The sequence below is a fragment of the Hypanus sabinus genome, chromosome 15, assembly GCF_030144855.1.
Source record: "Hypanus sabinus isolate sHypSab1 chromosome 15, sHypSab1.hap1, whole genome shotgun sequence".
NCBI lineage: Eukaryota > Metazoa > Chordata > Chondrichthyes > Myliobatiformes > Dasyatidae > Hypanus > Hypanus sabinus.
The window spans coordinates 71,512,869-71,539,861 of NC_082720.1; the positions used below are offsets into that span (position 1 = coordinate 71,512,869).

Here is a 26,993-nt window from a genome sequence, read left to right on the forward strand (position 1 = left end):
TTCTGTTCTGGATCTGGGTGGCGTGGTCTCACGGCTGGATGTCTAATTAGGCTGGGGTTTCTTGGCAAGAAACCTAACCCACACCACACCTCCCTCCCCCCCCCAACCTTTACTACTAAGAGAACTGTGGATCTTGTCTCTTGTTTTCAGCATTAATGTGATCTACGACCACTGACAAGGGAACTGCAGGTTTAAATTGTTTCAGCACAGTGATAGCATATGAATTGGAGCAGAAATCGAGGTGTAAAAGCAGTCGGAAGAATCAGCTTCGCAGTGATTTGTGAAGATTATGCACAGGTGTCTGGATATTTCCAGGAGCCTGGGTTGACCCGACTTTAGAGCAAGGATTTGTTGATGCGATCTCCATTCAATCTATTCCCTGGAATGAAGAGAGGTCTCACATTACTTCTTTCAGGCTTCAAGTCTTCCATACACTGCAAGTGACAGGTCGGTAGAGCTACATCTAGCTGACACTTAAGTAAACTGTGGTCTGTGATGAATAATCCAGTATATTGCAGGCAGAATTGTATCGGTAACAAGGAAATTCAAGCATTCTTAAATTATTGGGTGAATCAATCTTTTGCAACTAAATAATTGTTACAGCAAGTGTATTTTCATTCAACATAGAATGAAAATTGCACAGATCAAAGCTCTAATGTAAACAGAAAAACGTTTAGAAATTAATGCTGAAGAGAATTTTACCACTTCAATATTTTATACTGTATAAATATGCAAAGGGTCTCTCAACGGCTTGTTGCATAATGAGGTAGAATTTCCAAGCAGTGATTTAACTCCCATCTCAAGCACACTGTCAAATAATGTGGGGACGTGAAAATCAGCTACTTCCAATGAAGAGGAGAAAAACAGAAAAATTGGACAATTTCAGGGATTTCTCTGAGACAGGGTCATAGCACATGGATGAAGTGCAGGTTGGGTCAAATCTGCAGGAGAGTTGCCTTTTATAAATTGAGGTATAATGGGAAACATGCATTTGCAAATATTCTCAGTGAAAATCACAGGGAAAAATTCAGAATGTGATTAAGGGTCTCGGCCCAAAACAGCACTGTTTATTCTTTTCCATAGATGCTGCCTGGCCTGCTGAGTTCCTCCAGTGTTTTGTGTGTGTTACTTTGATTTCCAGCATCTGCAGATTATCTCCCTTTAGAGCAGAGATGAGGAGGAAGTTCTTTAGCCAGAGGGTGTTTAACCTGTGAAGTTAATCGCCACGGTTGTCTCTGAAGGTCAAGTTATTAGCTATCTATCCAGCAGAGATTGATAGGTTCTTGATTAGTAAAGGCATCTTTACATGGAGAAGGCATGAAATGGGGATGAGAGGGATAATGAATGGTGGAGCAGTCTTGATGGATCGAATGGCCTAATTCTGCTCCTTTATCATGTGGTCGTATCAATAACAGTGACGATAGCACATGAAATGTATTTCTTTGCTGTTCATAATGAAATGTGTCGTGCTCTTCAAAGGAACAGAATCTGATTTTGGGGCAGTGAGTACTGTTGCTTTTTTCTCATAACAGCCCAGTGGTAAACACCCATGCCCCAAGTATAATATGGCTTAGAGGCAGAACTATGCTGTCATTTGTTCTGATTCACCAGCAAGGATCTGATGTCTTAAGAATAACACACACAAAATGCTGTAGGAACTCAGCAAGTCAGGTAACATCTATGGAAAGGAATAAGGAGTTGACATTTTGGGCGAAGACCCTTCCCGGTGATTCTGAATTCTTTTCCTTCCTTTCCTGCCCTGATGGAGGGTCTCAGCCTGAAAAAATTACTCTTCATTCCTTTCCGTAGAAGTTACCTGACTTGCTGAGATCCCCCTGTATTTCGTGTCTGTTACTTTGGATTTCCAGCATCTGCAGAATATTTTGTATTTCTGATAGCAAAAGACAGCTTTACTGACGTGGACGTATTATGCTTGTTGCATGCTTCAGTTGTCACAATCTAAGTTAATGAAACCATATCTGTGCATGCGGCCCTGAGAGCTGTATTGCCATTCATCATTAATGTGGAACAGTTGGCTGTGCTGTTTCCAGTTTCAAAGGAGACCAAAGTGTTCAGCTTACCTAGTTGCTATATATCACTATGACTGGAATGCTGTGTCATCAGAAATATTCTGAGAAATAAACTGCATGACATATTTGCAAAAAAATGTAATGTGGGTCAAAGAACTGGTGCTACAAATTGCCATGGAATGCAGTGGACTGCATTGGCTCCTCATGTTGAAATAAAACTGTTACAACCCTAATCCGCCATGAAATGGGCAGTGCAGGGGTGTAGCTAATTGAGTGTCTGCCTTGTAGCACCAAAGACATTGGTTCAGTCCTGAGTTCCAATGCTGTCTACGTTTCTATCTTTGTATGTTCTACCTTTAAGCCTGTTGGGGTTTCTGCAGGTGCCCTGGTTTCCAGATTGCTAGAGTAGTTGGCCCCTGTTGTATAGGTGAGTGATAGACTTGAGGATGAGTTGATGTGAATGTAGGGAGAATTTAAATAATGGGATAATGTATGATTAGTATAATTGAATGATGGATAACACGGATACAATAGGCCAAATGGCCTATTCCTATGCTACATCACTCTGTGCACTAAAAAAACATGGAATAATTATGATCATATACAGCACTGTGCAGAAATCTTAGGCACATATAGTTAGTGTGCCTGAGACTTTTGCACAGCACTGTAGTAATTTTACGTATTGCACTGTACTGCCTCAAAACAAATTTCATGACATATGTGAGTGAAGATGACCCTGATTCTGATATGTGTCTCTACTGTGGATTGAGAGTGGGAAGGGGGCAGGGAGACAGGAATTATGGTTAGGGAAAGGACGAGAGGAGGGTGCAGGAAGCACCAGAGAGACATTCTGTAATGACCAAAAAACTAATTGATTGAAATCAATTGATGTTGCCTGGTGTCGACAGCTGTGCCAAACCCCATCCCCACCCCACCCCTCCTTCTCTGCCATATATCCCACACCCCTCCCTCACCTTTACCAACGTCCTTTGCTCCTGCCAGATCTCTGAACTTGCTCTCTGCTCTACATTGACAAATACAGTACAGGTTTCCCCCGCTATTCGAAGGTAGAGCGTTCCTATGAAACTGTTTGTAAGCCGAAATGTCGTAAAGTGAAGAAGCTATTACAATCAATTTATATGGGAAAAATTTTTGTGCGTTCCCAGACCCAAAAAATAACCCACGAAATCATACCAAATAACACATAAAACCTAAAATTACACAAACATATAGTAAAAGCAGGAATAATATGATAAATACACAGTCTATATAAAGTAGAAATATTGTATGTACGGTGTAGTTTTACTTATCAAAATCAGGAGGACAGGGAGCCAAAATCGATTTGGAGAAAAAAAATCGGCATGTAAACTCCTGCGCACGTACACACATGCGCACACAACTGCCCACACAAGGCTTCACGGTCATGGTAGTCTTTCTTGGGGTAAACATGCGTATAAAGCAGGCGTCTTTTTTCATAAAAGCAAAAATCCTCTTTTGTTAGCGAAGACTGGTACTAATGTAGGTCTTTTGTAACAGCGAGCAGTCGTAAAATGAACGTTCGAAAAACGGGGGCCACCTGTACTATGCAAAATCTTAGATGCCCTAGCTATGTATATGTGGCCAAGTCTTTTGCACAGTATTAACTTCCTCTCAATTTTCCATAATCTGCAGATTTTTTTCCCCTATATTTCTCATTGGTTTTGTCTATTTTCTCTCTGAGGTATTTTAGTAAGAATTTATGCTGGGTTTGGGGCAGCATATGGTGCAGCTATAACAGTATTAAGGTTTTACCATTTAGAGTATGCAACCAGTAATAATGTGCTCATTTTAATAAAGTAGTTTAGAGCCATTCAAAAAGCAAATGCATTGCAAACAAATAGTAAGAAGTTAAAATACATTAAAAGACCAGAAGACTCTAAGACATATGAGCAGAATTAATGATTCAGCTCATTGGGTCTGCTCCATCATTTCACCATGGTTAATTTATTATCCTTCTCAACCCCATTCTCCTGTCTTCTTGTAACCTTTGACACCCTTAATAACCAAGAACCCATTAACGTCCGCTTTAAATATAACCATTGACTTGGCCTCCACAGCTGTCTGTGGCAATGAATTCCACAGATCCTCCTCATTTCTGTTCTAAAGGTACACCTTTCTATTCTGATGCAGTGCCCTCTGGTCCTGGGCTCCCCCACTATAGGAACCATGTTCTCCTCATCCACTCTATTTGGGCCTTTCAATAGGTTTCAATAAGATCCCTTTCAGTCTTCTGAATTCCAGCAAGTACAGGCCTAGAGCCAACAAGCACTCCTAATATATGAACCCTGTCATTTCTAGCATAGTTCTTATGAATCTCCTCTTAAGTATGTGAAAATTAATTCCATAAATCAGAACCTTTTATCTTCGTTTCTCAAAACGAACGCTATAGTACAGCAACAGGCCTTTCAGCCAATCTAGTCCATACTGAATCATTAATCTGCCTAGTCCCATTGACCTGCACTTGAACCATACCCTTTCATTCCCCTCCCATCCATGTACCTATCTAAATTTCTCCTAATTGTTGAAATTGGCCCTGCGTTCACCACTTCTGTTGGCAGCTCGTTCCACATTCTCACCACCTTAAGCATTTCACCTTTCCCACTTAACCTATGACCTCCAGTTCAAACCTCACCAACCTCAGTGGGAAAAACCTGCTTCTATTTTCCCTATCTATACCTCCCGTAATCTTGTATGCCTTTATCAAATCTCCCAGTAATCTCCGACATTCTAGGGTATAACTTTCCAACCTATTCACCCTTTCCCTATAACTTAGGTCCTCAAGTCCTGGCAGCATTCCTTTAAATTTTCTCTGCACTCTTTCTCAATCTTATTTACATCTTTCCTGTAGGTTGATGAGCAAAACTGCGCACGGTACTCCAATTTAGACCTCACCAATGTCTTATACAATTTCAACATAACTTCTCAACTCCTGTACTCATTACATTGATTTATGAAGGCTAAAGCTTTCTTTATGATGCTATCTACCTCTGATACCACTTTCAACAAAATTATCGATCTGTATTCCCAGATCCCTCAGTGCTCTACTGCTCACCGTGTAAGACCTACCCTGGTTGGTCCTCCCAAAGTGCAATACCTTACACTTGTCTGCATTAAATTCCATTTGCCATTTTTCAGTCCATTTCACCAGATGGTCCAGATCGCGCTGCAAGCTTTGATAGACTTCCTCACTGTCAGCCCCAATCTTGGTGTCATCCGCAAATTTGCTGATGCACTTTACCACATTATCGTCCATTGATATAGATGACAAACAACAACAGGCCCAGCACCAATCCTGGCAGTACACCACTAGTCACAAGCCTCCAGTCAGGGAGGCAACCATCTACAGCCACACTATAGCTTCCTCTGCGAAGCCATTATCTGATCCAATTTATTCCCTCATCTTGAATGCCAAACAATTAAACCTTCTTCACCAACCTCCCATGCGGGACCTTGTCAACGGCCTTGCTAAAGACCATGTAAACAATATCCACTACCTTGCTTTCATCAACTTTCCTGGTAACTTCATTGAAAACCTCTATAAGATTGGTTAGGCTTGATTTACCACACACAAAGCCATTTTGACTATCCATCGTCAGCCACTGTCTGTTCAAATACTTGCATACCCAATCCCTCAGAATACTTCCCAATAACTTTCTACTATTGATGCCAGGCTCACCGGCCTGTAATTTCCCAGTTTATTCTTTGAAACTTTTTTAAACAATGGAACAACTTCAGAACAAAATTGACTATGCTCTAATTTAGAATCTCATCCTGAGAACCAGACTACTATCACAACCATATGCTATAGTCTGTGATCTCTCTATAAATTTGCTCCTCTAAATCCTGTGGACTGTTGGATGGTCTATAAATATAATCCTATTAACATGGCCATACATTTCTTCTTCCTCAAAAAGTTCCTCCCCACACCTTCAGGCACATTGGGCAGCAACCTTGTAATTTCTTTAGTGTTTGTCTGTTTTACAAGATCAGATTGCTAGCTCAACACTCAATCCAGCATGGGTGGAATTCTTGCAAGGAGCTGGCCAGATTCAAACCCGGGGCCTCTCAGTCCAAAGTGCAGGTGTGGATACCACTACTCCACCAGCATGGACTACTTATTCCTCAGTTCTACCCATAAAGCCTCACTAGATGAGCTTGGCAGTCTGTCTTGACTGAGCAGTGCTGTAACATTTACCCTGACTAATGATGCCACCCCTTTAACTCCTGCTCTGTCACATACAAACAATGGGACCCTGCTGCTCCTGCAGTCAAGTCTCACTAATTCCTGCAATCACATAATTCCACATGTTGATCCATGCCCTAAGCTTGCATACACAGAGGTGTATGAAAGCTTTTCTACAATACTCCTTGATTTGAAATATATGCAGCTCAGAACATTAGTCCCACCATGCTCAACCTTTCAATTCCCGGCTTTGAATGTAGGCTTAACAACATATATCTCCATAGTCACACCAATATCTGTCCTGGCTCTCTTGCTTCCATCCTCCTGCCACTCTAGTTTAGACCACCCCATGTACTGTAGCACAAGCAACTAGGATATTAGTCCCCCTTCACCGCAGGTGCTCTTAGCAGGAAGGATCCAAACTAATTCTGCTCCCCTAAGCAGTGAAAAGAAGTTCTGTGGATATAAACAAGATTCCCAGATGGTTTGCTGCCTTCCTGGTGCCAGTGTCATAGACATCTCAGATCAAGTCCACAACATTAAGTGGGATTATTTGGGGCATCCAGTCTCAACACTCCGAAGTATGAAAGGAAAGTACGCAGGAGTTCCCACTTCAAATGTATATCCAGTACACCTTCTGCATCTTGGGTTAAATCCTGGAAGGTTTCTTATTTTCCCCACATGAATCAGAATTCAGCAGTCTTCCTTCAGGAGGTAGGTAATTTCCTGGTGTCTCTGGCTTCACAGTGCATTCTTAGAAGAGCTGTTTACATTTTGGGGAAAGGAACAGCCCTACCTTCAATTAACTGCAGAGTTTTGTGGGAAGACCAGCATTAGGCCAACGGTCTGTGTAACAAACTTTTATCATTTCTATCTCAGGAAAAGAGGATTGTTTGATTCCTTCGCAATATGCAGACATCTCTGCAAGGTTGACTTTTATTGTGCAATGTTAATGAGCCCTTGGACTGGATAACTTGCTGGGTCTTTTTACTGTCACGCAACCACATTTTTATGGATCCTGAGTCAGGTGTGGATTTGTCCAGATTTTCTTCCCTGAAGGAAATCAGTGGAGCAAATGGATTTTTGTTCCATATTTGCAGATGATACAAAGATATGTGGAGTTGCAGGTAGTGTTGAGGAAGCAGGAAGTCTGCAGAGATTATTGGACACATTAGGAGAATGGTCAAAGAAGTGGCAGATAGAATACAGTGCGGGGAAGTGTATGGTCATGCACTTTGGTAGAAGGAATAAAGGCATAGACTATTTTCTAAACAGGGAGCTTATTCAGAAATCAGAGGTGCAGAAAGGCTTGGGAGTCCTTGTGCAGGATTGCCTAAAGGTTTACTTCCAAGTAAAAGGAAGCAAATGCAATGTTAGCACTTATTTACAGAGGACTAGAATATCAAGGCAAGGATGTAATGTTGAGGCTTTCTCAGGCATTGCTCAGACTACATTTAGATAGATAGATGATAGATAGATAGATATTTTATTCATCCCCAAGGGGAAATTCAACATTTTTCCAGTGTCCCATACACTTATTATAGCAAAACTAATTACATACAGTATTTAACTCAATATAAATATGATATGCATCTAAAATCACCCTCCCAAAAAGCATTAATAAATAGCTTTTAAAAAGTTCTTAAATAGTTTAATAAAGTGCATTGAGTGGTAACTTAAGCTTAGTCCTAACCCCAGCACTTTAACATGTTTTGCCCCTGGTGGTTGAATTGTAGAGCCGAATGGCGTTGGGGAGTAATGATCTCTTCATCCTGTCTGAGGAGCATTGCATTGACAGCAACCTGCCGCTGAAGCTGCTTCTCTGTCTCTGAATGGTGCTGTGCAGAGGATGTTCAGGGTTTACCATGATTGACCGTAGCCTACTCAGCGCCCTCCGCTCTGCCACCAATGTCATACTCTCCAGTTCTGTGCCAACGACAGAGATCTCCTTTCTTACCAGCTTATTAAGACGTGAGGCGTCCCTCTTCTTAATGCTACCTCCCCAGCACGCCACCACAAAGAAGAGGGCGCTCTCCACAACTGACTGATAGAACATCTTCAGCATCTCACTACAAACATTTAGAGTATTGTGAGCAGTTTTGGGCCCTATATCTCAGAAAGGATGTGTTAGCATTGGAGAGGGTTCAGAGGAGGTTTATGAGAATGGTCTTGGGAATGAAAGCTCTAGGCCTCTACATGCTGTTACTTAGAAGAATGAAAGGGGATATCATTGAAACCAACAGAATATTTGAAGATCTAATCAGGGTGAACAAGGAGAGTATGTTTCCAATAGTGAGATTGTCTGGAACTAGAATACACCACCTCAGAATAGAAGGATGTCCCTTTACAACACAGATGATAAGGAATTTCTTTATCTCAACGGTAGTGAATCTGTGGCATTCATAACTGTTTAAGAACTTATTGAATTGTAGACCCAAAGTGCTCCCTTACTGCCGCTTCCTTTCCTTTGTTCTGTAGACTAAAATTAATTTGAAGCCACAATTTGTAATCCAGAAATTTGTTGTTGACTATAAAACATAACATTAGAACTAGGCCATTTGGCCCATCAAGTCTACTGCAACATTCCATTATGGTTGATATTTTTTTTCTGTCTTCTCAACTTTGATCTGCTCCCTTCTCCCCATAACCTTTGACATCCTTACTCATCAAGAACCTATGAACCTCCACTTTAAATATACATAGTAACTTGGCCTCCACAGCTTTCTGTGACAATGAATTCTGTAGACCCTCTCAAATGCTACCACATCTTCCTTTGGTTTGGGGTCCAAACCTGCTTACTATATTCAAAATGCTGTCTGGCCAGTGCCTTACAAAGCCTTAACATGACATCTTTGCCTTTTTATTCTGATCCCCTGGAAAAAAATTCTGACATTGCATTTGTGTTCCTTACTACCGGCTGCGAGTTTGCCTTTAGGTCTCTTTGCACCTCCGTTTTCTGAATGTATAATCATGTTCAAAATAGTTGCAAACCTTCTTAAGCCTAACCTGTTTTCCTGCTTGATTTCCAGGGAGACTATATTTTGATGAGATGGTATTGTGGAAGTAGAATGGATGACCTCGCCTTGCTGGACTTGCTGGAATGCCCAGTGTGCTTTGAAAGGCTGGATGCCACTGCCAAGGTGTTGCCATGCCAGCATACCTTCTGCAAGCCCTGTCTCCACAGGATATTCAACTCCAGGAAGGAGCTCCGGTGCCCGGAATGCAGGACTCCGGTTACATGTAGCATTGAAGAACTGCCAGCGAACTTGCTGCTGGTTCGCCTGCTGGACGGCATTAAGTACGGGCAAACAAACGGCAGGGTCATTCCCCCTCAAGCAGCGCAGGCTCCTGCAAACCAGGACCAAGGAAAAAGAAGCACAGACCCAGTCAATCCTCATACCAGTCTGGCGAACTCACTTCCCAGTGCCAGGAGCCCCACAGACAAGGTAAATTTAAAGCTACTTTATCTTTGCATTCCAGAACACAATTTATGATGTCATGCATACAAAACGCTGGAGGGGCTCAGCAGGTCAGAAAGCTTCTTTGGAGGGGAATAAGCAACTGATGGTTCTGATGCTTCACCAGGATCAAGGAGCATCTGAAAATCTTCCGTTGATCATACATCAGCTGATAGAAAGAGACAAGTTATCCCTGGAGGTGTCAACAGGGGAATACTTATATAAAATTTCCTGGATTAGAGGCAGAACAAAGAGGAGTGGGGGGCGGGGGGGGGCAAGGAGGTAGAAGTGAATCAGCCCAAAACTTCAACTGTATTTTTTTTTCCATAGGTGCTACCTAACATGCTGAGTTCCTCCAGATTTTAGTATGTGTTACTCTAGATTTCCAGCACCTGCGGAATCTCCTGGGTTAGCCAGTAGGTTATGTGGTTTTTTTCAGGGTGTGGTCATCATCTAGTTATTGCCTGTCTCTAAATGTCCTGGGAGTCACTCTTATTATTGAGAAATTTTATTGATAATTGAGTAGCTTGCTTCAGAGGGCAATACCACTGGGAATTCTCTCTATAAATCTCCAGCAAGTTCTGATATACTGTGTAAATGTAGTGTCTGAGAATCTTCAGCTGATAGAGACTAGTTACCCCTGGAGATGTTGTCAGGAGAATATTTATATAAAATCTTCAGGGTTAGAGGCAGAACAGAGGGGAGTGGAGATGGAGGAAGGCAGGTGGGATTGAATACAGATATTCAGTGACCATGTTTTTTGAAGCAGTCAGAGAAAATAAATGTTTGGAGCCAAAGCAAATGAGCTTCTGATTTAATTAGGTCAAATCCATAGTGGTGATCTCAGTAATTAATTACAATGCAAAAGGACAGATAGGAATTATGTTGATATTGTTGGAAGATCATATCATGAATTTCTGCTTTAAGATGCCACTGATGAAGCAGAATGACAACTTGCTGGTAGCAAACAAAACTATAAATTATTGTATTAATCACATTTTCTCTTGCATATGATAATTGCAGTCAATAGCCTGTAGCTTCTCTTTCGAAGTTGAGCTTTTGAACTGCCTGTACGACCTGGCATTTTTGTGGGGTGAAAGGTTGTCTTGAAGGTGCAGGAAGGCTGCAGCATGGCGAGTTCAGGCTGAATTGAGGCGGTGGTGCCTGGGCCCGAGGGCGGGTAATGAGCCAATGTTTGGCTATTGCTGGAGTGGACTTGGAGGTGATTCAATGTGGTAGAATTGAGATGGGGTGAGCAGGTGTGAGGTAGATTTCAGGTGGTGGAGCCTGGGCCCGGTCCGGGTCCAAGATGAGTAATGACCCAAAGTTTGGCCAATTTAAGAAATGTCTTTGCTGGAGGGCCAGAGGTGAGGGGCAGGCTGGTGTTCAGTTCACTGATCCATGAGGTTTACTCGTCTCTGCACAGAACTGAGGCAGTGGCCTGTGACAGACAGGCTCCTGGATTGGTTGCAGTGATGACTGTCTTTGTGGCTGTGGACTCACTTTTGTGAACTTCAATTCTGAATGTTACTTGCTTACTTTTATTGTTTGCATGATTTATTTTTTCCTGCACTTTGGGTGTTTGACATTCTTTTTTTTAATGGGATCTGTTGGTTTAATTTGTTTTTGTGACTGTATGAGTCAAAGCTCAAGGTGGTACATAGAATGCATACTTTGATAATAAATGTACTTTGAACTTTGAAATTAGATTTTGAGGAGAGTTTGGCTGTGTCCCAACAGGTTAATGGCACAGTTTTCTCACACCTATCCATAAAATTAAATTCTTGGTTATTAGAAAGGAGCAAAAATCTTCTGAGAGTTAAATGACACAGAACAGTACATCACAGGAACAGACTGTGCCGAACACGAACCTGAATTAAATTAAATCTCTTCTGCCTCTACATAATCCATATCCCTCTGCATATCCAAAGTTCAAAGAAACTTTGTTATCAAAGTACAGGTACTATCGCCATATACAACCATATTCATATTCTTGCAAGTATTCACAAGGAAACAGAATAGAATCAATGAAAATCTACAGACAATGGCATACAAGCAACTAATGAGCATATGACAACAAATAGTGCAACTTCAAAAATAAATCATAGTGAAAATAATAAGTAAATAAATAATATTGAGAACATGAGTTGTAGAGTTCTTTAAAATAAGGAGTCTATAGGTTGTGGTATCAGTTCATTATTGGGGTGAGTACAGTTATCATGTCAGTCACTAGCATATCTGCTTCCAAGCACCAACCAGTCTCCGTGTTATAAAATACATGTCCTACACATCTCCTTTCAAGAATACTGTATTAAGTACTTACAAAGTTTATTGGCCCATTGCTCAGAAAAAAAGCCTAGTTTCGTCTTTCATCACAAAATGTGTGGCCCTGCACTTCTCTCTACTAACTGAGACGCTCAGAAAATATGCTTGAGAATTTGATGTAAGCTCACAGTATATTGAAAGCTGACTGGGGTCATAACGACTAATTGAGGGTCGATCTTTCAAGTGTGTCACTGTAGAGAAGCGAACCCCAACAAAGGAGTTGAGAATCATATCTCTTCCTGGTGCACCACAGCCTTTCTAATACAGTTAAATTGTGGGGTGACATGGTAGCCTAGTGACAGCTGTAAGATTGGGGTACAGTTCCGCCCCCCCGTAAGGAGTTTATGGTTTCTTCACATGTTCTGCGAAGATGTATGGTTAGGATTAGTGAGTTGTGGACATGCTACATTGGCGCTGGAAGCTTGCAACACTTGCAGAATCCTTGTTGATTTGACTTGACGCAAACAACGCATTTCACTGTATATTTCGATCTTCCTGTGAAAAATGGAGTTAATCTTTCTTTCCTTCTAAATATCCCAAGGTGTTTCATGTGACTTCTACCAATTAAAATTTGATACTAAACCACATAAAGTCTATCTTTCGATATTGGCTATTTAAAAGCTTGGAGAAAGAGGTAGGTTTTAAGAAGCATGATGATAGAGAGTAGAAGGACAGGGAATAAATTAAGTGAAGGATCTCTAGGGTGCTGAATGGAAGGCATTAAAGCTCATTCTTCATTGAAGGGCTAAGGAAATAGAGGATGTATGATAGATTTCAGACAGACGCTTCACAGCTTCAAATTCTTTTTCTATTTCCGCGGATGCTGCTTGACCTACTGAAAGTTTCTAGCATTTCTGTATTTCCAATCAGATTTTCAGCTTCTGCAGTTTTTGGATTTTCATTCACTATTGAGTGTAATGAAAGTCTCCGGCATGTTCCACTGGGTGGAGTCAAATAAAATTCGCCACTTCTCACATCACTGTATTCCGATGCATATCTGGTTGGCACGCATGTGAGTTAATCTTATTTACAACCAAACTCAGCAGTTACTTCTACATTGTGTTTTAAGAGGTTGCTTTTATATTTATTGTTTTTTTATGCTTGCTGTGGTTTTTTTTACACTGCATCAGATTTGGAATAACAATCATTTTGTTCTATACACTCATGTCCTGAAAAATGACATAATCTTGAATAAATAGGACAAGTAGCTACAAAGTGGTAATATCAGACAAGTGTTCAAATCATTTTTTCTTCTGCCTGATTCAAGTGCTCTTTGGTATTATATCTTGTTACTTTGTCTGGTGTTGCCAAGGTAACTGGATGAGACCATCTCAACTGGTAGGTCAAGTCCAATCAGGAGCCACTTAGCTCTCCTGAGTATAGATAGTTCAAAGTGCTTCTATGCAAACCTTTTGCAATGCGTGATCAAACCAAGCTCATGCAATTACAAAGTCCAGCAAAGCTAACTGTTTACCTTCCCAGATAAATTATTTATGGACCAAAATTCCTAGGGTATCTCATCTGGATGCTGGCATAGTGCATTTACTATTGATGTCTAAGGCAAGGGGAATTGAACTGTAAGATGCATTTCAAAGATCACTGAATGTTAGAATTGCTTATCCTCATTATACACTGGTGAGTAGTGTTACAATGTGAGCATTTGCAGAGACCATCATGCATAATGAGGCAGAAGGAGAACTGAGCTGGCATCAATTTATTTGAGATAAGCAGGCAAAGTTGTTTGTAAAAGAAAATGAACCTATTCCACTCACAGCTGTAACTACAGAAATGTGTCAATCCTAACTGAAAACATAATTTGTAAACAATGTCAAAAGTAAAAATTCAGTAGTTAGCCCCAGTCCAGTTTTCCCAGTACCCTGAAGGTTATAAACGCCCTCTCTGTGCATCTAGTTATCATTACAGTGGCAAACTAGTCCCATTGTGGCATTCTTGACGCTGACTACCCACATTTAACAGACACATGCCTTGTTTTAGCTGAATGCTCTGCTGTTAATCACATTTCAAAGATACAGCGACGGAGTTAGTAGGGTCTCAGTGACCTGTGTTCAGCCCTGACCTTCTGTTCTGTCTGTGGAATTCTTCCGGTGACCCTGCCCCAGGTGCTCTGCTTTCATTGCACATCCCAAAGAGGTTCGGGTTGATTGGCTAACTGGGCACTGTAAATCACCTCTATCGTGTAGGGGAGCAGTGGAATCCAAGGGAGCTGATGGTGATGTGGGAGAAAAACAATGAGATTAGTGCAAATATGTGCTAGACCACACTTGGAATGTTGTGTCAGTTCTGGTCGCCTCATTGTAGGAAGGGTGTAGAAGTTTTAGGGAAGGTGCAGAGGAGATTTACCAGGATGCTTCATGGATTAGACGGCATGTCTTATGAAGATGATTTGAGTGAGCTTTGGCTTTTCTCTTTGTAGCAAAGTCAGATGAGAAGTGACAATAGAGGTGTTGTCAGTCTCTGGAGTTCTCTGAGGCTGGTGGAGGCCAGGTCAGTAGAAAAGTTGGGATGTTATGTTGAAGTAGTATAAGACTTTGGTGATGCCTAATTTGGAATACTGTTTGCAGTTATGATTTGGAATACTGTTTGCAGTTATGATCTCCTGCCTACTGGAAAGATATTAATAACGTTGAAGGAATACAGAGAAAGCTTACAAGGATATTGCCGGGACTCAAGGACCTGAATTATGGAGAAAGGTTGAAAACACAAAAAAATAAGGGGAGATTTGATAGAGGTGTATAAAATTAAGAGGGATATAGATAGGATAAATGCAAGCAGGCTTTTTTCACTGAGGTTGGGCGACCCTAGAACTAGAAGTTATGGGTTAAGTTCAAAGGGATCAAAATAAATTTATTACCAAAGTACATATATGTCACCATATACAACCCTGAGATTCATTTTCTTGTGGGCGTAATCAATAGATCTATAATAAAATAATAACCATAATAAAATCAATGAAAACTCACACCAACTTTCAACTAGCTCAGCCAGTGTGCAGAAGACAACAGACTATGCAAAGACAAAAAGAAAGAAACAATAATAATGAAAAAGCAATAAATATCTGATGAAAAACATGAGATGAAGAGTCCTTGAAAGTGAGTCCATAGGTTTTGGGAAAAGTTCAGTGTTGGGGTGAGTGAAGTTATCCCCTTTGTTTCAAGATCCTCATCATGTAGAGGTAATAACTGTTCCTGCACCTGGTGGTGTGAGTCCTGAGGCTCCTGTATCTTCGTCCTGGTGACAGTAGTGAGAAGAGAGCATGGTCTGGGTGGTGGAGATGCCTGATGATGGATGCTGCTTTCCTGTGACAGTGCTCCGTGTGGATGTGCTCAATGGTGAGTAGGACTTTACCCGTAATGGACTTGGCCAGGATTTTCTGTTCAAGGGCGTCAGTGTTTCCAACCTGGACTGTGGTGCAGCCAATCAATATACTGTCCACCACACATCCATCAAAGTTTGTCCAAGTGTTAGATGTCGTGCCGAATCTTCGAAAGCCTAAGGAAGTAGAGAAGTAGAGGCAGTTGCCGTACTTTCTTCACAATTGCACTTCCGTGCTGGACTTAGGACAGGTCCTCCGAAATGATAACTCCAAGGAATTTAGCGTTGCTGACCTTCTCCACTTGATGAAGACTTGTCTCATGGACCTGTGGTTTCCACATCCAGAAGCCAATAATTAGCTCCTTTGTCTTGCTGACATTGAGGAAGAGGTTGGTTTTCTGGCACCAAACAGCCAGATTTTCAATCTCCCCCCTTATACTGATTCGTCACTACCATTGATTTGGCCTGCAACAATATGTCGTCAGCAAGCTTGAATGTGGTATTGGAGCTGTGTTTAGCCTCACTGTCATAAACGTAAGCAAGTACAGCAGGAGGCTGAGCATCTGCACTGATGGAGATTGTGGAGGAGATGTTGTTGCCAATCCGAACTGACTGGGGTCTACAAATGAGGAAATCAGGATGCAATTGCACAGAGAGGTATTGAGGCCAAGGTCTTGAAGCTTATTGATTGGGTTTGAGGGGATGATGGTACAGAATGCTGAGCTGTAGCGTTAAGGTGAAAGGTGGAACACTTAAGGGGAACATGAGGGGAACCTTTTCACTCAGAGGATGGTGAGAGTGTGGAAAAGTGAGAGTGGTGGACACGGGTTCAATTTCAGAACTTAGGGGAAGTTTGAATCGTTACATGGATGGGAGGGGTATGGAAGGCTTTGTCCAGTTTCAGGTCAGTGGGATGAGGCAGAATAATGGCTCAGCATGTATTAGATGGGCCATAAGACCATAAGATATAGGAGCAGAAGTAGGCCATTCGGCCCATCGAGACTGCTCCGCCATTCAGTCATGGGCTGATCCAATTCTTCCAGTCATCCCCACTGCCCTGCCTTCTCCCCATACCTTTCAATGCCCTGGCTAATCAAGAACCTATCTATTACCTTAAATGCACTAAATGACTTGGCCTCCACAGCTGCCTTGTGGCAACAAATTCCATAGATTTAGCACCCTAAAGGCCTGTTTCTGTGCTGTAGTACTCCTTGACAATATATATTTAAAATAGAGATTGACAATTATTTTAAAGATTGCGGAATTGAGGGTTATGAGAAACTGTCACTGAACAGGATTTGAGCCAGTGTAGATCAGTGATGCTCATACTGAATAACAGGGTTGGCTTGAAGGAGTTGGTAACCTGTTTATGTTGGTGTGCTGTAAGAGAAGTCAGTCTGGAAAGTGGTGGAGAAGGGTCTGGGTTGAATAGCTGGAGATGATCAGTCTAATGATTTGTTGCTTGTGGGAGGGGATGGGAGGAAATGTTCTCTGTTTGATGCATAATTGGAAGATGTAGGCTTATTGCGTATTATAAACTCAAGAGATTCTGCAGATGCTGGAAATCCAAAGCAACACACACAAAGTGCTGGAGGAACTCAACAGGTCAGGCAGCATCTATGGAGATAGATATACAGTTGACGTTTCGGGCCGAGACCCTTCTTCAGCACTGGAAAGGAAAGGGGAAAGATGCTGGAAGGGGGACGGGAAGGGGAATAGCTAGATGGTGATAGGTGAAGCCAGGTGGGTAGGAAAAGGAAACTGCTAGAGAGGAAGGAATCTGATAAGAGAGGAGAGTGGACCATGGGAAAAAGGGAGTGAGGAGGGGACCCAGGGGAGGTGACAGGCAGGTGAGAAGAGGTAAGAGGCCAGAGTGTGAAATTGGATATTATCCTTCCAAAGGGTGGGAGGGAGAGTAGGGTTGCAGTGGGGGGGGGGGCGCAGAGGACAGCTTATTGGAGTCTCCAACAATCCACTCCCACTCCCCCCACTGACAATTAGACTGTCTTACTGGGGGTAGAGAGGATTGGTGAGTGTTTGACGAAGGGGAGTGGAGAATGGTGTAATTGCACATCATCTCCATTCCGGACACATTATCCCACTGGACAATACAGTCTAGACTCTAGCCATACGTTGTCACTTAAGTAGATCTTAAGACTTCTCCAGTAACAAACAAGCATGAAATTAATTTAGGACTGTGAATTTAAAGGTGTAATTTCTACTTAACATGAGATCTCAAAGGTCTTAATCTGTCAACTGATATAACCACCAGCAGAATGGGAATTATCAGTGTGCCACAATCCAATGTGTCTCTGCTCCTGTACATTAATGCAGGTTTATTTAACACAATTGTAACTACAACAGATGATTGTGTGCTGTAAAGTGTGAAATATCTTCTTTAAAGCTGGTAGCTTTAATCATAACTTCATACTGCTGACCGACTCCTTGTATAATCACAGTCCACCCACGCATACAGCACACTCTTGAGAAAGAATGGCTTGGATTGTTAACATTTGCCATTGAGGTCTCTATTGTGCCTCTCAGAAGAAGCACTTGGAACTCTGGATGGTCATTGTTCCTTTTATTCCATTAGATGTGCACTTCACTGCCATTAAAGCAATCCCAAGATTCAGTTAATAGTGTTGAGGCAGCTGATAAACTCCCTTGCCAGTCTCCCTGTCTGTAAGATGGAGAAGTTGTAGAGTTTCTTTCAGCTCGAAAGTGCTCAAGTGTGGACTACAATGGGTGCCCCAGTAACGTCGTGGTTAGCATGACGCTATTACAGCACTAGCGATGCAGGTTCAATTCCTGCTGCAGCCTGTAAAGAGTTTGTACGTTCTCCCCATGACCACGTGGGTTTCCACTCTGCTCTGGTTTTAATCCCACCTTCCAAAGACGTACAGGTTAGTAGGTTAATTGGTCACATGGATGTACTTGGACGGTGCAGGTTCTTTGGGTTGGAAGAGCCTGTTCAATGCTGTATGTGAAAAAAAAAGATTCATTGGCTAAGTTCCCAGCCTGTGTGTAAAATATTGTCGGGTAGCATCCATGGAGGAAAATAGACAGTTAATGTTTCAGGATTGAGACCATCTTATTTTAAGACAAGACCATTTTAAAATTCATATTAGAGAATTTTATAAGAACATAAGAAGTAAAGGAGGAGTAGGCCATTTGGCCGCTTGTGTCTGCTCCACTATTCAATAAACACATGGATAATCTTTTACCTCAACACCACTTTCCTGTGGAGATTCCAATCCTTAATTCCCCTAATATTCAGATATCTACACCTGCTTCCATAGTCTTCCTAAGGTTCAACACCATTTAAATGAAGCAATTTCTTCTTTTTTCATTCCTGGATGAATGAGCCCTCACTTTGAAGTTGTTACCTTTGTTGGTTCTAGATCCCCTCAGCTATGTGAAACATCAGCTGTGCATCTATCCAAGGAAGTCTTGAAAGAATTTTGTTATGTTTCAGTGGGATCTCATGTCATTCTTCTGAACTCAAATGTGCAGCCCTAATCCCCTTAATGTCTCCTCATAAGATAATACCTGCCAAACCAGGAATTAGTCTGGTGAATTTTCAGACATTGTCTTTCTGAAGTCAGCAGACCAGAACTGTACACAATACCCCAGATGTGGTCATACTGAGATGTTTGGATCAAGACATCTTTATTCTTTTGTTGAAATCCTTTTGCAACAATGGCTAACATATACCACTTAACTTCCTAATTAGAGTCCATCCCAAAGTATGTAAGACAGGAGGAGAATTCAGCCCATCTATTTCTACTTCAACTACAGTACAGATGGTCTTCTTGGGCCCTTAGCTAGTGGAGCATAGGCCTTGATGGCGTCCCATCTCCATTGTCCAAATCGATGGTATCGTTGGAGTTCATCAATGTTTCTGTAATCTGTTGAATCCACTGTACAGGGGATTGGTCTATACAGCTTCACCAGAGCCCTGTTAGCCAGCCTTACCCATTTCCACCCTGACGGGGTCTTAGGGTTGGACTTTTGAGAGGCACAATATAGATGGTAAATGACTATTTTCATGGTATTTAAGCTGAGGAGTTCTTTAACGTTTTTGAAGGAATTTGTTACTTTTTCTGGTGTTTATCCATGAATCCTCCTTCACATATTTATCACAATGGATTTATTTTAATATTGTGAATTTTCAGTTCCTATTGCCATTCAGAAGGAGGTGGTCAGATCAGACACTCTGTGTTCACAATTAACAATGTGGAGGATTCTGTTTTTTGCTGTTAATGCATTGACTGTATGGACGTATGATGTTATCAGTCTTTGGTCTGCAAAAGATTACAGGCCATTAAGGGAATCATGTGCAGTGTAGGTGTGATAAGGACCCACAGACAGAACTTTCCAAATTACTGTCATTGCTTAATTGCAGATTCTAGTGAAGATTAGGTAAACAGGTGTTAAACCAAATTTTAAAAATGCAAATGAATTTAGTTCTTTCATTACAATTATTTCTATGGGTGTCATTCTGCAGCAGAGAATAGATGGATATCTCCACAGGAAAATCACCCTGTGTTTTATCAATGGGCAGATCACAAGGCACTTAAATGCTAATACTACGGCTACATTGTCGAAATTGAGATACCAGTCATGTCAGTCTTGTTAACATACTGAATATGAGAGCATGAAGTTGTTGTTTGATGGCATTAATTTGCATTTCCATGCATGTGATATTAAAGATAATGTTCATAAGTGTTATCACATCGAATTTGTATATCACACAAAGAGTGGCAGTGTTGATCTGACATTCCTTAGCTCTGTAGAATGTTGGATGCTTGTCATCGTGTGTGTGTGTTTACCATTTACTGTTGAATGACAGGTCTGTTGCAAACTTGTGGAGCGTTCATGCCAAATATTTTGATCAATTGGAATGTGTCACCGGTGAAACGATTTCACATCATAAATTATGGATCTTGGGTGGGAAATCGATTAGCAGAGACAAAGGAGATGGAAAATGAGAAAAGGAGAAATTAAAGTTTCCACAAAAGGAATATTTTTTATTAATTAAAGTCAGTTTGATTTATGAAGGGGAAATTCTGTTCGATAGTCTAACTGAAGATTATTTTCAAAATGACAAGTGAAAGAAGTTGGGAGAACAGTTGCTGTGTGTGCCACAAATGAATTGGAATGTAAGTTTAAGCAAGATGAAGAAGTCCTCTGTTGGTCAAGGTTGACCATGGATGTTACGTCCCACTTGTCTACATCGTACGCAAGCCAAAGCAGTACAATATGGAGAGCAAGCTATTGCCCATGTAGTAGGCTCTCCCTTTCCTGCAGATGATGAATCCAAAGGAATGGCAGCGGCTTTGTATGAGTTGCTAGTCAGCATTGAACTCAATATAGAATCATCCAGATCCAGATGCTTTCTTGGGGCTTACTCCCCTTGCCTTTCCCATGAGTGGCTTCGGCCGCAAGGCAGTGAAGGTTTGAGATCACAGTTTTCCATAAGACATAAGAGCAGAATTAGGCCATTCAGCCATTTGAGTCTGCTCTATCATGGCTGATTGCGGATCCCACCCAACCCTGCCTTCCCGCCATATCCTTTGGCGCCCTGACTGAACGGTCAACTTCCACCTTAAAGAAATGCACGGGCTTGACCTCCACCACAATCTGTGGCAGAGAATTCCACAGATTTACCACTGTCTAGCTAAAAAAACTCCCCGTTCTAAAGGGTCACCTGTCAATTCTGAGGTTGTGCCCTCTAGTTCTGGATACCCCCACCATAGGAAATATCCTCTCCACGCCCACCCTATCTAGTTTTTTCAACATTTGGTAGGTTTCAATGCAATCCCCACATACTTCTAGATTCTCAAAGCTGCCATATGTTGATGCCTTCATTCCTGGAATCATCCTTATGAACCTCCCCTGGACTCTCTCCAATGACAACACATCCTTTCTGAGATATGGGGCCCAAAACTGTTGAGAATACTTCAAGTGTGGCCTGAGTAGTGTCTTATAAAGGCTCAGCATCACCTTGCTTTTATATTCTATTCCCCTTAAAGTAAGTGCCAACATTGCATTTTACTTCTTAATCACAGACTAATCCTGTAAATTAACCTTCTGGGAGTCTTGTACAAGGACTCCTAAGTCCCTGCACCTCTGATGTTTGAGCCTTCTCCCCATTTAGGTAATTGTCCACACTATTGTTCCTTTTACCAAAATGCATTAACATACATTTCCCAACACTGTATTCCAACCGCCACTTTTTTGCCCATTCCTCCAATTTATCTAAGTCCTGCTACAATTGCAGTGCTTCCTCAGCACTACCTACACCTTCAGAAAATCTAAGTAAATGACATCCAATTCCTCTCCTTTGTCCACCCTGCTTGTTACTTCCTCAAAGAACTCTAACAGATTTGTCAGGCAAGATTTCCCTTTCCAGAAACCATGCTGACATTGACTTATCATTAGTCTGCAAGTACATTGAAACCTCATCCTTAATAATAGACAGCAACACTTTACTAGCCACTGGAGTTAGGCTAATTGGTCTATAATTCCCTTTCTTTTGCCTTCCTCCCTTCTTAAAGAGTGGATTGACATTTGCAATCTTTCAGTCCTCCAGGACTGGAGTGATTAAGGACTGGATCAAGTGATTCTTGAAAAATCATGACCAATGCATCCATTATCTCTTCAGCAACCTCTCTGAGGACTCTGGGATGTAGTCCATCTGACCCAGGTGACTTATCACCTGCAGACCTTTGAGTTTGCCCAGCAATTTTCCCTTTGTAATAGCAATGGCACTCACTCCTGCTTCCTGACACTCATGGACATCTGGCACACTGCTAGTATCTTCCACAGTGAAGACAGATACAAAATATCCATTAAATTCATCTGCTATTTTTTGTCCCCCATTTCTACCTCACCAGTATCATTTTCCCGTGGTCCAATATCAATTCTCACCTTCCTTTTGTTCTTTATATAACTGAAAAAACTTTTGGTATCCTGCTTTATATAATTGGCTAGTCTGCCCTCTTATTTCATCTTTTCCCTTCTTATAGCTTTTTTAGTTGTCTTTTGTTGGATTTTAAAAGCTCCCCGATCATCTAACTTACCACTCACTTTTGCTACCTTATATGCCCTTTCCTTGGTTTTTATGCAGTCGTTAACTTCCCTTGTCAGCCACGGTTGCCTACCCCTGCCATTTGAGAGCTTCTTCCTCTGTGGGGCATTTCCATCCTGCGCCTTGTGAACTATTCCCAGAACCTTCAGCCACCTCTGCTAGGTTAGCTCCTCTTTGATGCCTCTGTAATTGCCTTTATTCCTTTGCAGTACTGATGCACGTCACTTACACTTCTCCCTCTCAAAATACAGTATGAATTCAATCCTATTATGATCACTGCCTCCTGAAGGTTCCTATACATTAAACTCCCCAATAAGATCTGGGTTATTACACCACACTCAATCTAAGATAGCCTTTCCCTGAGTAGGCTCAAGCACAAGCTGCTCTAAAATGCCATCTCGTAGGCATTCAACAAATTACCTCAATTGTGATCCAACACCGACCTGATCTTCCCAATCCCTTTGCATGTTAATGTCTCAGTTTACAATTTGTTATTACCTTTTCTAGCTCCCTTTGCAATCTCAACCCTATACGTTGGCTACTATTTGGAGACCTATGTATGATTCCCAGGATTTTTTTACCCTCTCTGTTTCTTAACTCCACCCTCAGAGATTCAACATTCTTTAGCCCTGTGTCACCTCTTTCTAAAGATGTAATTCTATCTCTTACCAACAGAACCACACCACCACCTATGCCTTTCTGCCTGTCCATTCAATACAAAATTTATCCTTTGATGTTAAGCTCCCAACTATGGCCTTGTTTCAGCCATGACCCGTTGATGCTCACAACATCAAACTGACCAATCTCTAATTATACCACAAGTTCGTCTACCTTATTCCGAATGTTACGTGCATTTAAATACAGCACCTTCAGTTCTTCATTCTTTGACCTTTTAAATTTTGTTTCAGTCATAAAATTTAACTCTGCTTGTATTTGTACCCAATCACTGGTTGTCCTTCCTTAAATTCATGTTACACCCATCATCTACTTGTAAATCTGGTGGCTCTATCATACCGGTTCTCATCCCCTTGCCACATTAGCTTAAACCACTCCCAGCAGCTCTCGCAAATCTGCCTGCAAAAATATTGGTTCCCCTCAGATTCAAGTGCAACTGCCCTTTTGTACAGGTCCTTCTGCTAGATGAGCTGGCACCCACAGCAGATAAGACCCAACTCCCAAAGCGACTGGTTTTAAGGAGGCAGTAAACCACCTTTGCCCCTTCTCCTGTCAGTAGAAACAGTTCTGCCGGTCTTAGTAGCTAAGCCACACTTGAAGGCCAGGAGCTGGACTTGGTCGTCAGAGGCTGTTTGAGACACACGCCATTGAGAGCATTTAATAAGTAATGGGAGCTTATTTCCATTACCATCCCTGGCTATAACAACCTTAATGAACTTTAAAAGAAGACCTTGCAAAAATGCATGGCCTTAATATGATCACTACCTGGAGCTATGGTGTCTTTTCCTATGGAAAATTACACTTGCCTTAAGGTGGGTTTGGCGATGACACAGTGCTGACATTAATACGTTAGTACGTTAGCCAGAGATCTACATTAATAATTCAGGAATGCATCACAGTAGCGTACTGGTTAGCATAATGCTATTACAATGCCAGCGACCCAGATCAATTCTACTGCTGTCTATAAGGAGTTTATACCTTCTACGTAGGATTCCTCTGGGTGCTCTGGTTTCCTGCCGCATTCCAAAGACATATGGGATAGTAGGTTAATTGGTTAGATGGGTGTAATTGGGCAGCACGGGCTTGTTGGGCCAGAAGGGCCTAGTACTGTGCTGTATTTCTGAACTTAAAAAAAATTAAAATAATATATGAATTGAAATCTCACCATGGCAGCGGTGAAATTTAAATTCTGTTCAAAATTTATAATTTAGATAAAAGAAATAAAATTGTATTAATGATGATCATAAAATGCTTGCAGAATTGCTGCAAAATCACTCTGGTTCATAACCCGTCGTCCTTAACCTGAGAAGACCCACAGTAACGTGATTGCCTCTGAATCAGTCCAATGAAGTATTATGTTGTATTGTAACTGTATGTTAAAGCAAAGTTTAAAGACAAATTGTCCTGTATATTGATATTGGTAATAACATTGACAGGCCGGCCTGTAGTGTAGTGGCATCAGTATCTGCACAGAAGGCAGGCATACCTTGCCACGAATACCCTGTGGACAACAACACTATCCATAGTGTAACAAATTCAGAGAAGATTTATTCTGTCAAACACCTGTTCACAAATATCTAGGACTGTTGTTTAAGTTTGAACACCTGACCCACATGCAAGCCAAGCAACAGAATGATACCTTACTATGTGTCAGGTTCCTCCATCACAATCCCTCAGTACAGTAGCATTTGGAGCCATTATCTTCAGGGTTCTGTATGTCTCATGACTTCAGGTCAGACATGGGGAAAGGAAACCTTCTGATTCCCAACTACAGGTTCCCTTCATCTGATGAATAAGTGTTTCTCCATAATTTGGAAAAGTGACTAGAACTAGCAAGGACTTCAGCATTCAACATGATGAATGACTTGGTAGAACCACCACTGGCCGAGTCTTGAAGGACATGGCTGCCAGTTTGGGTCTGCAGCAGGTAGAACGCGAACCGATGTATGAGGTAGGCCATCATGACTTTATGCTCAGTGGTAGGTGTCCATAACATCAGCACAGAACAGTTCTTATTTAAGCATCCCAAGGATGTGTCTTATCAAGTTATGTAGTTCTACAATGGCCAATCAAAACTGATGATGTTGCCACCAGAATATGTGGTGACAATTGTGGGCAAACCCCAGCTCACTGTGTATTGTGATGAACTGTGGTAAATAAATCAGATTCTGAAATAATAACAGTATCAAACAAAGGCAACAAGGATATATGAATTGGAAATTACATTGATAAGTCTAGGTTTAACTGATGGTATAGAAGAAGCAGAATTAGTTGATGAGGCAAATTTAAGACCTGATGAAGGGTCTCACCTGAAATGTCAACTGTTCATTCCTCCCTATAGATGGATGCCCAAACTGCTGAATTCCTCCATCATTTTGTGTGTGTTGTTCCAACATTTCCAGCATCTGCAGGAGCTCTTGTGTTTGTATGAATTGATGTTTGCCCTTGTCCTGCTGCTGCAAAACATTAATTTTCTCAGCTTTTATAGTCATAGTGTTTATTTATGCCTATGTCAACAATAAATTTAAATGAGTGCAAAGACATCTTACTACAATAGTATAGGTTTCTGGTGGAATGTACCTGGTCTTCATATTTAAGGAAGTATATATTTACAATGGAGAATAAGTAGATTGGGCACGTACTCTTGAGAGTTTAGAAGAATGAGAGGAATTCAAATTGAAACAATCAAAATTCTTTTGATTTAAAAGGACAGAGACAACAATGATTTTTATGCTGTCTGGAGGGTCTAAAGACAGTATCAACAGCCAAAAGGGATAGAGATAAGAAGAAATTTCACATAGACTGTAGCAAATCCTTTCTCCAGGAGGTCTGCTGATGTTCCAGGCACTACATATGCTCAAGAGAGTAATTGACTGATTTTTGGATATTGAGAGAATCAAGGGATTGGTACTAAGTATTGGAAAGTATTGGTAATGTAAAGGATCAGCTGATGAATGACAGGGAGGACTGGATGGGCTGAATAACCTGTTGCTTCCATTTCTTTTCTATTACAAAGATACAACTGCAGGTGCATGATATCAGAAAGTACTTAAGGTGCTCAATGGTTTCAGCAGAATCTGCTGACAGAGTAAATCTGTTAACATTTTAGATCAATAATGGTTCAGAAGTATTCTGAGGAGTCTGAGAAGTTTTTAACACCATTGATGCTGGGAATAAAGGAGAGGAGAGTTTAATTGTTACATTCCTGCAGTTGCATGGAACGACGCAGTGGGGAGGGGAGCAGATGATGGGATGTTGGGGGAAGATTGCACCAGGGTGTCATGGAACAAATCGATTCTTCTGAATACTGAAAGTGGAGAGCTGATAATGTGTTTAGTGATGGCATTGCCCTGGAGTTGGTAGACAATGATCAGTTAAACGTAGAAAAAATTAAAACTGCAGATGTTGGAATCTGAAACCAGCACAAATGCAGGAAGAACACAGTGAGTCAAGCAGCATCTGTGGTGAAAGAAACCAGGTAACACTTCAGGTCAGGTACACTATCTCAGAAGGTTACAGGCTGATGCATCATAAGATTAAGACAAAAGGGAAGCAATAATGGTCTTTCTGTGCGCCCACTGCAGTCAGCTAATACTGTTAACGTGTGAGCAATAGGAGATATCCAATCTGCATAATAGGCTTGACAGCTATAGTATATATGGCTGTTACTGTCACAACCACAGTTTCGGCAACGCAGCAGATACAGCAATTGCGCTAGTGAATATGAATATGTCAGCTAATTATTATTTCATTGTGATGGTATTTAACACCGTTTTTTTTCATCATGGCACTTGTCGAGACTTGAGAAAAGCACAGCAACATCTTGCCACCCGCTTGCATTCGGCTTTGCCTGAGAA

The 26,993-nt window shown here is 41.4% G+C and overlaps 1 protein-coding gene across 1 annotated transcript in view; it reads left to right on the forward strand.

The window, feature by feature from the left end:
* Positions 1 to 254: 254 nt before the first annotated feature.
* Positions 255 to 26,993, forward strand: part of LOC132405186 (E3 ubiquitin-protein ligase SH3RF1-like) — an 87,418-nt gene continuing 60,679 nt past the window's right edge. The window contains exons 1-3 of the mRNA XM_059989881.1: positions 255 to 447; positions 9,282 to 9,638; positions 13,361 to 13,394. Coding sequence (XP_059845864.1) covers positions 9,297 to 9,638; positions 13,361 to 13,394 — 376 coding nt within the window. The 5' untranslated portion in view covers positions 255 to 447; positions 9,282 to 9,296. The remainder of the gene's footprint in view (positions 448 to 9,281; positions 9,639 to 13,360; positions 13,395 to 26,993) is intronic.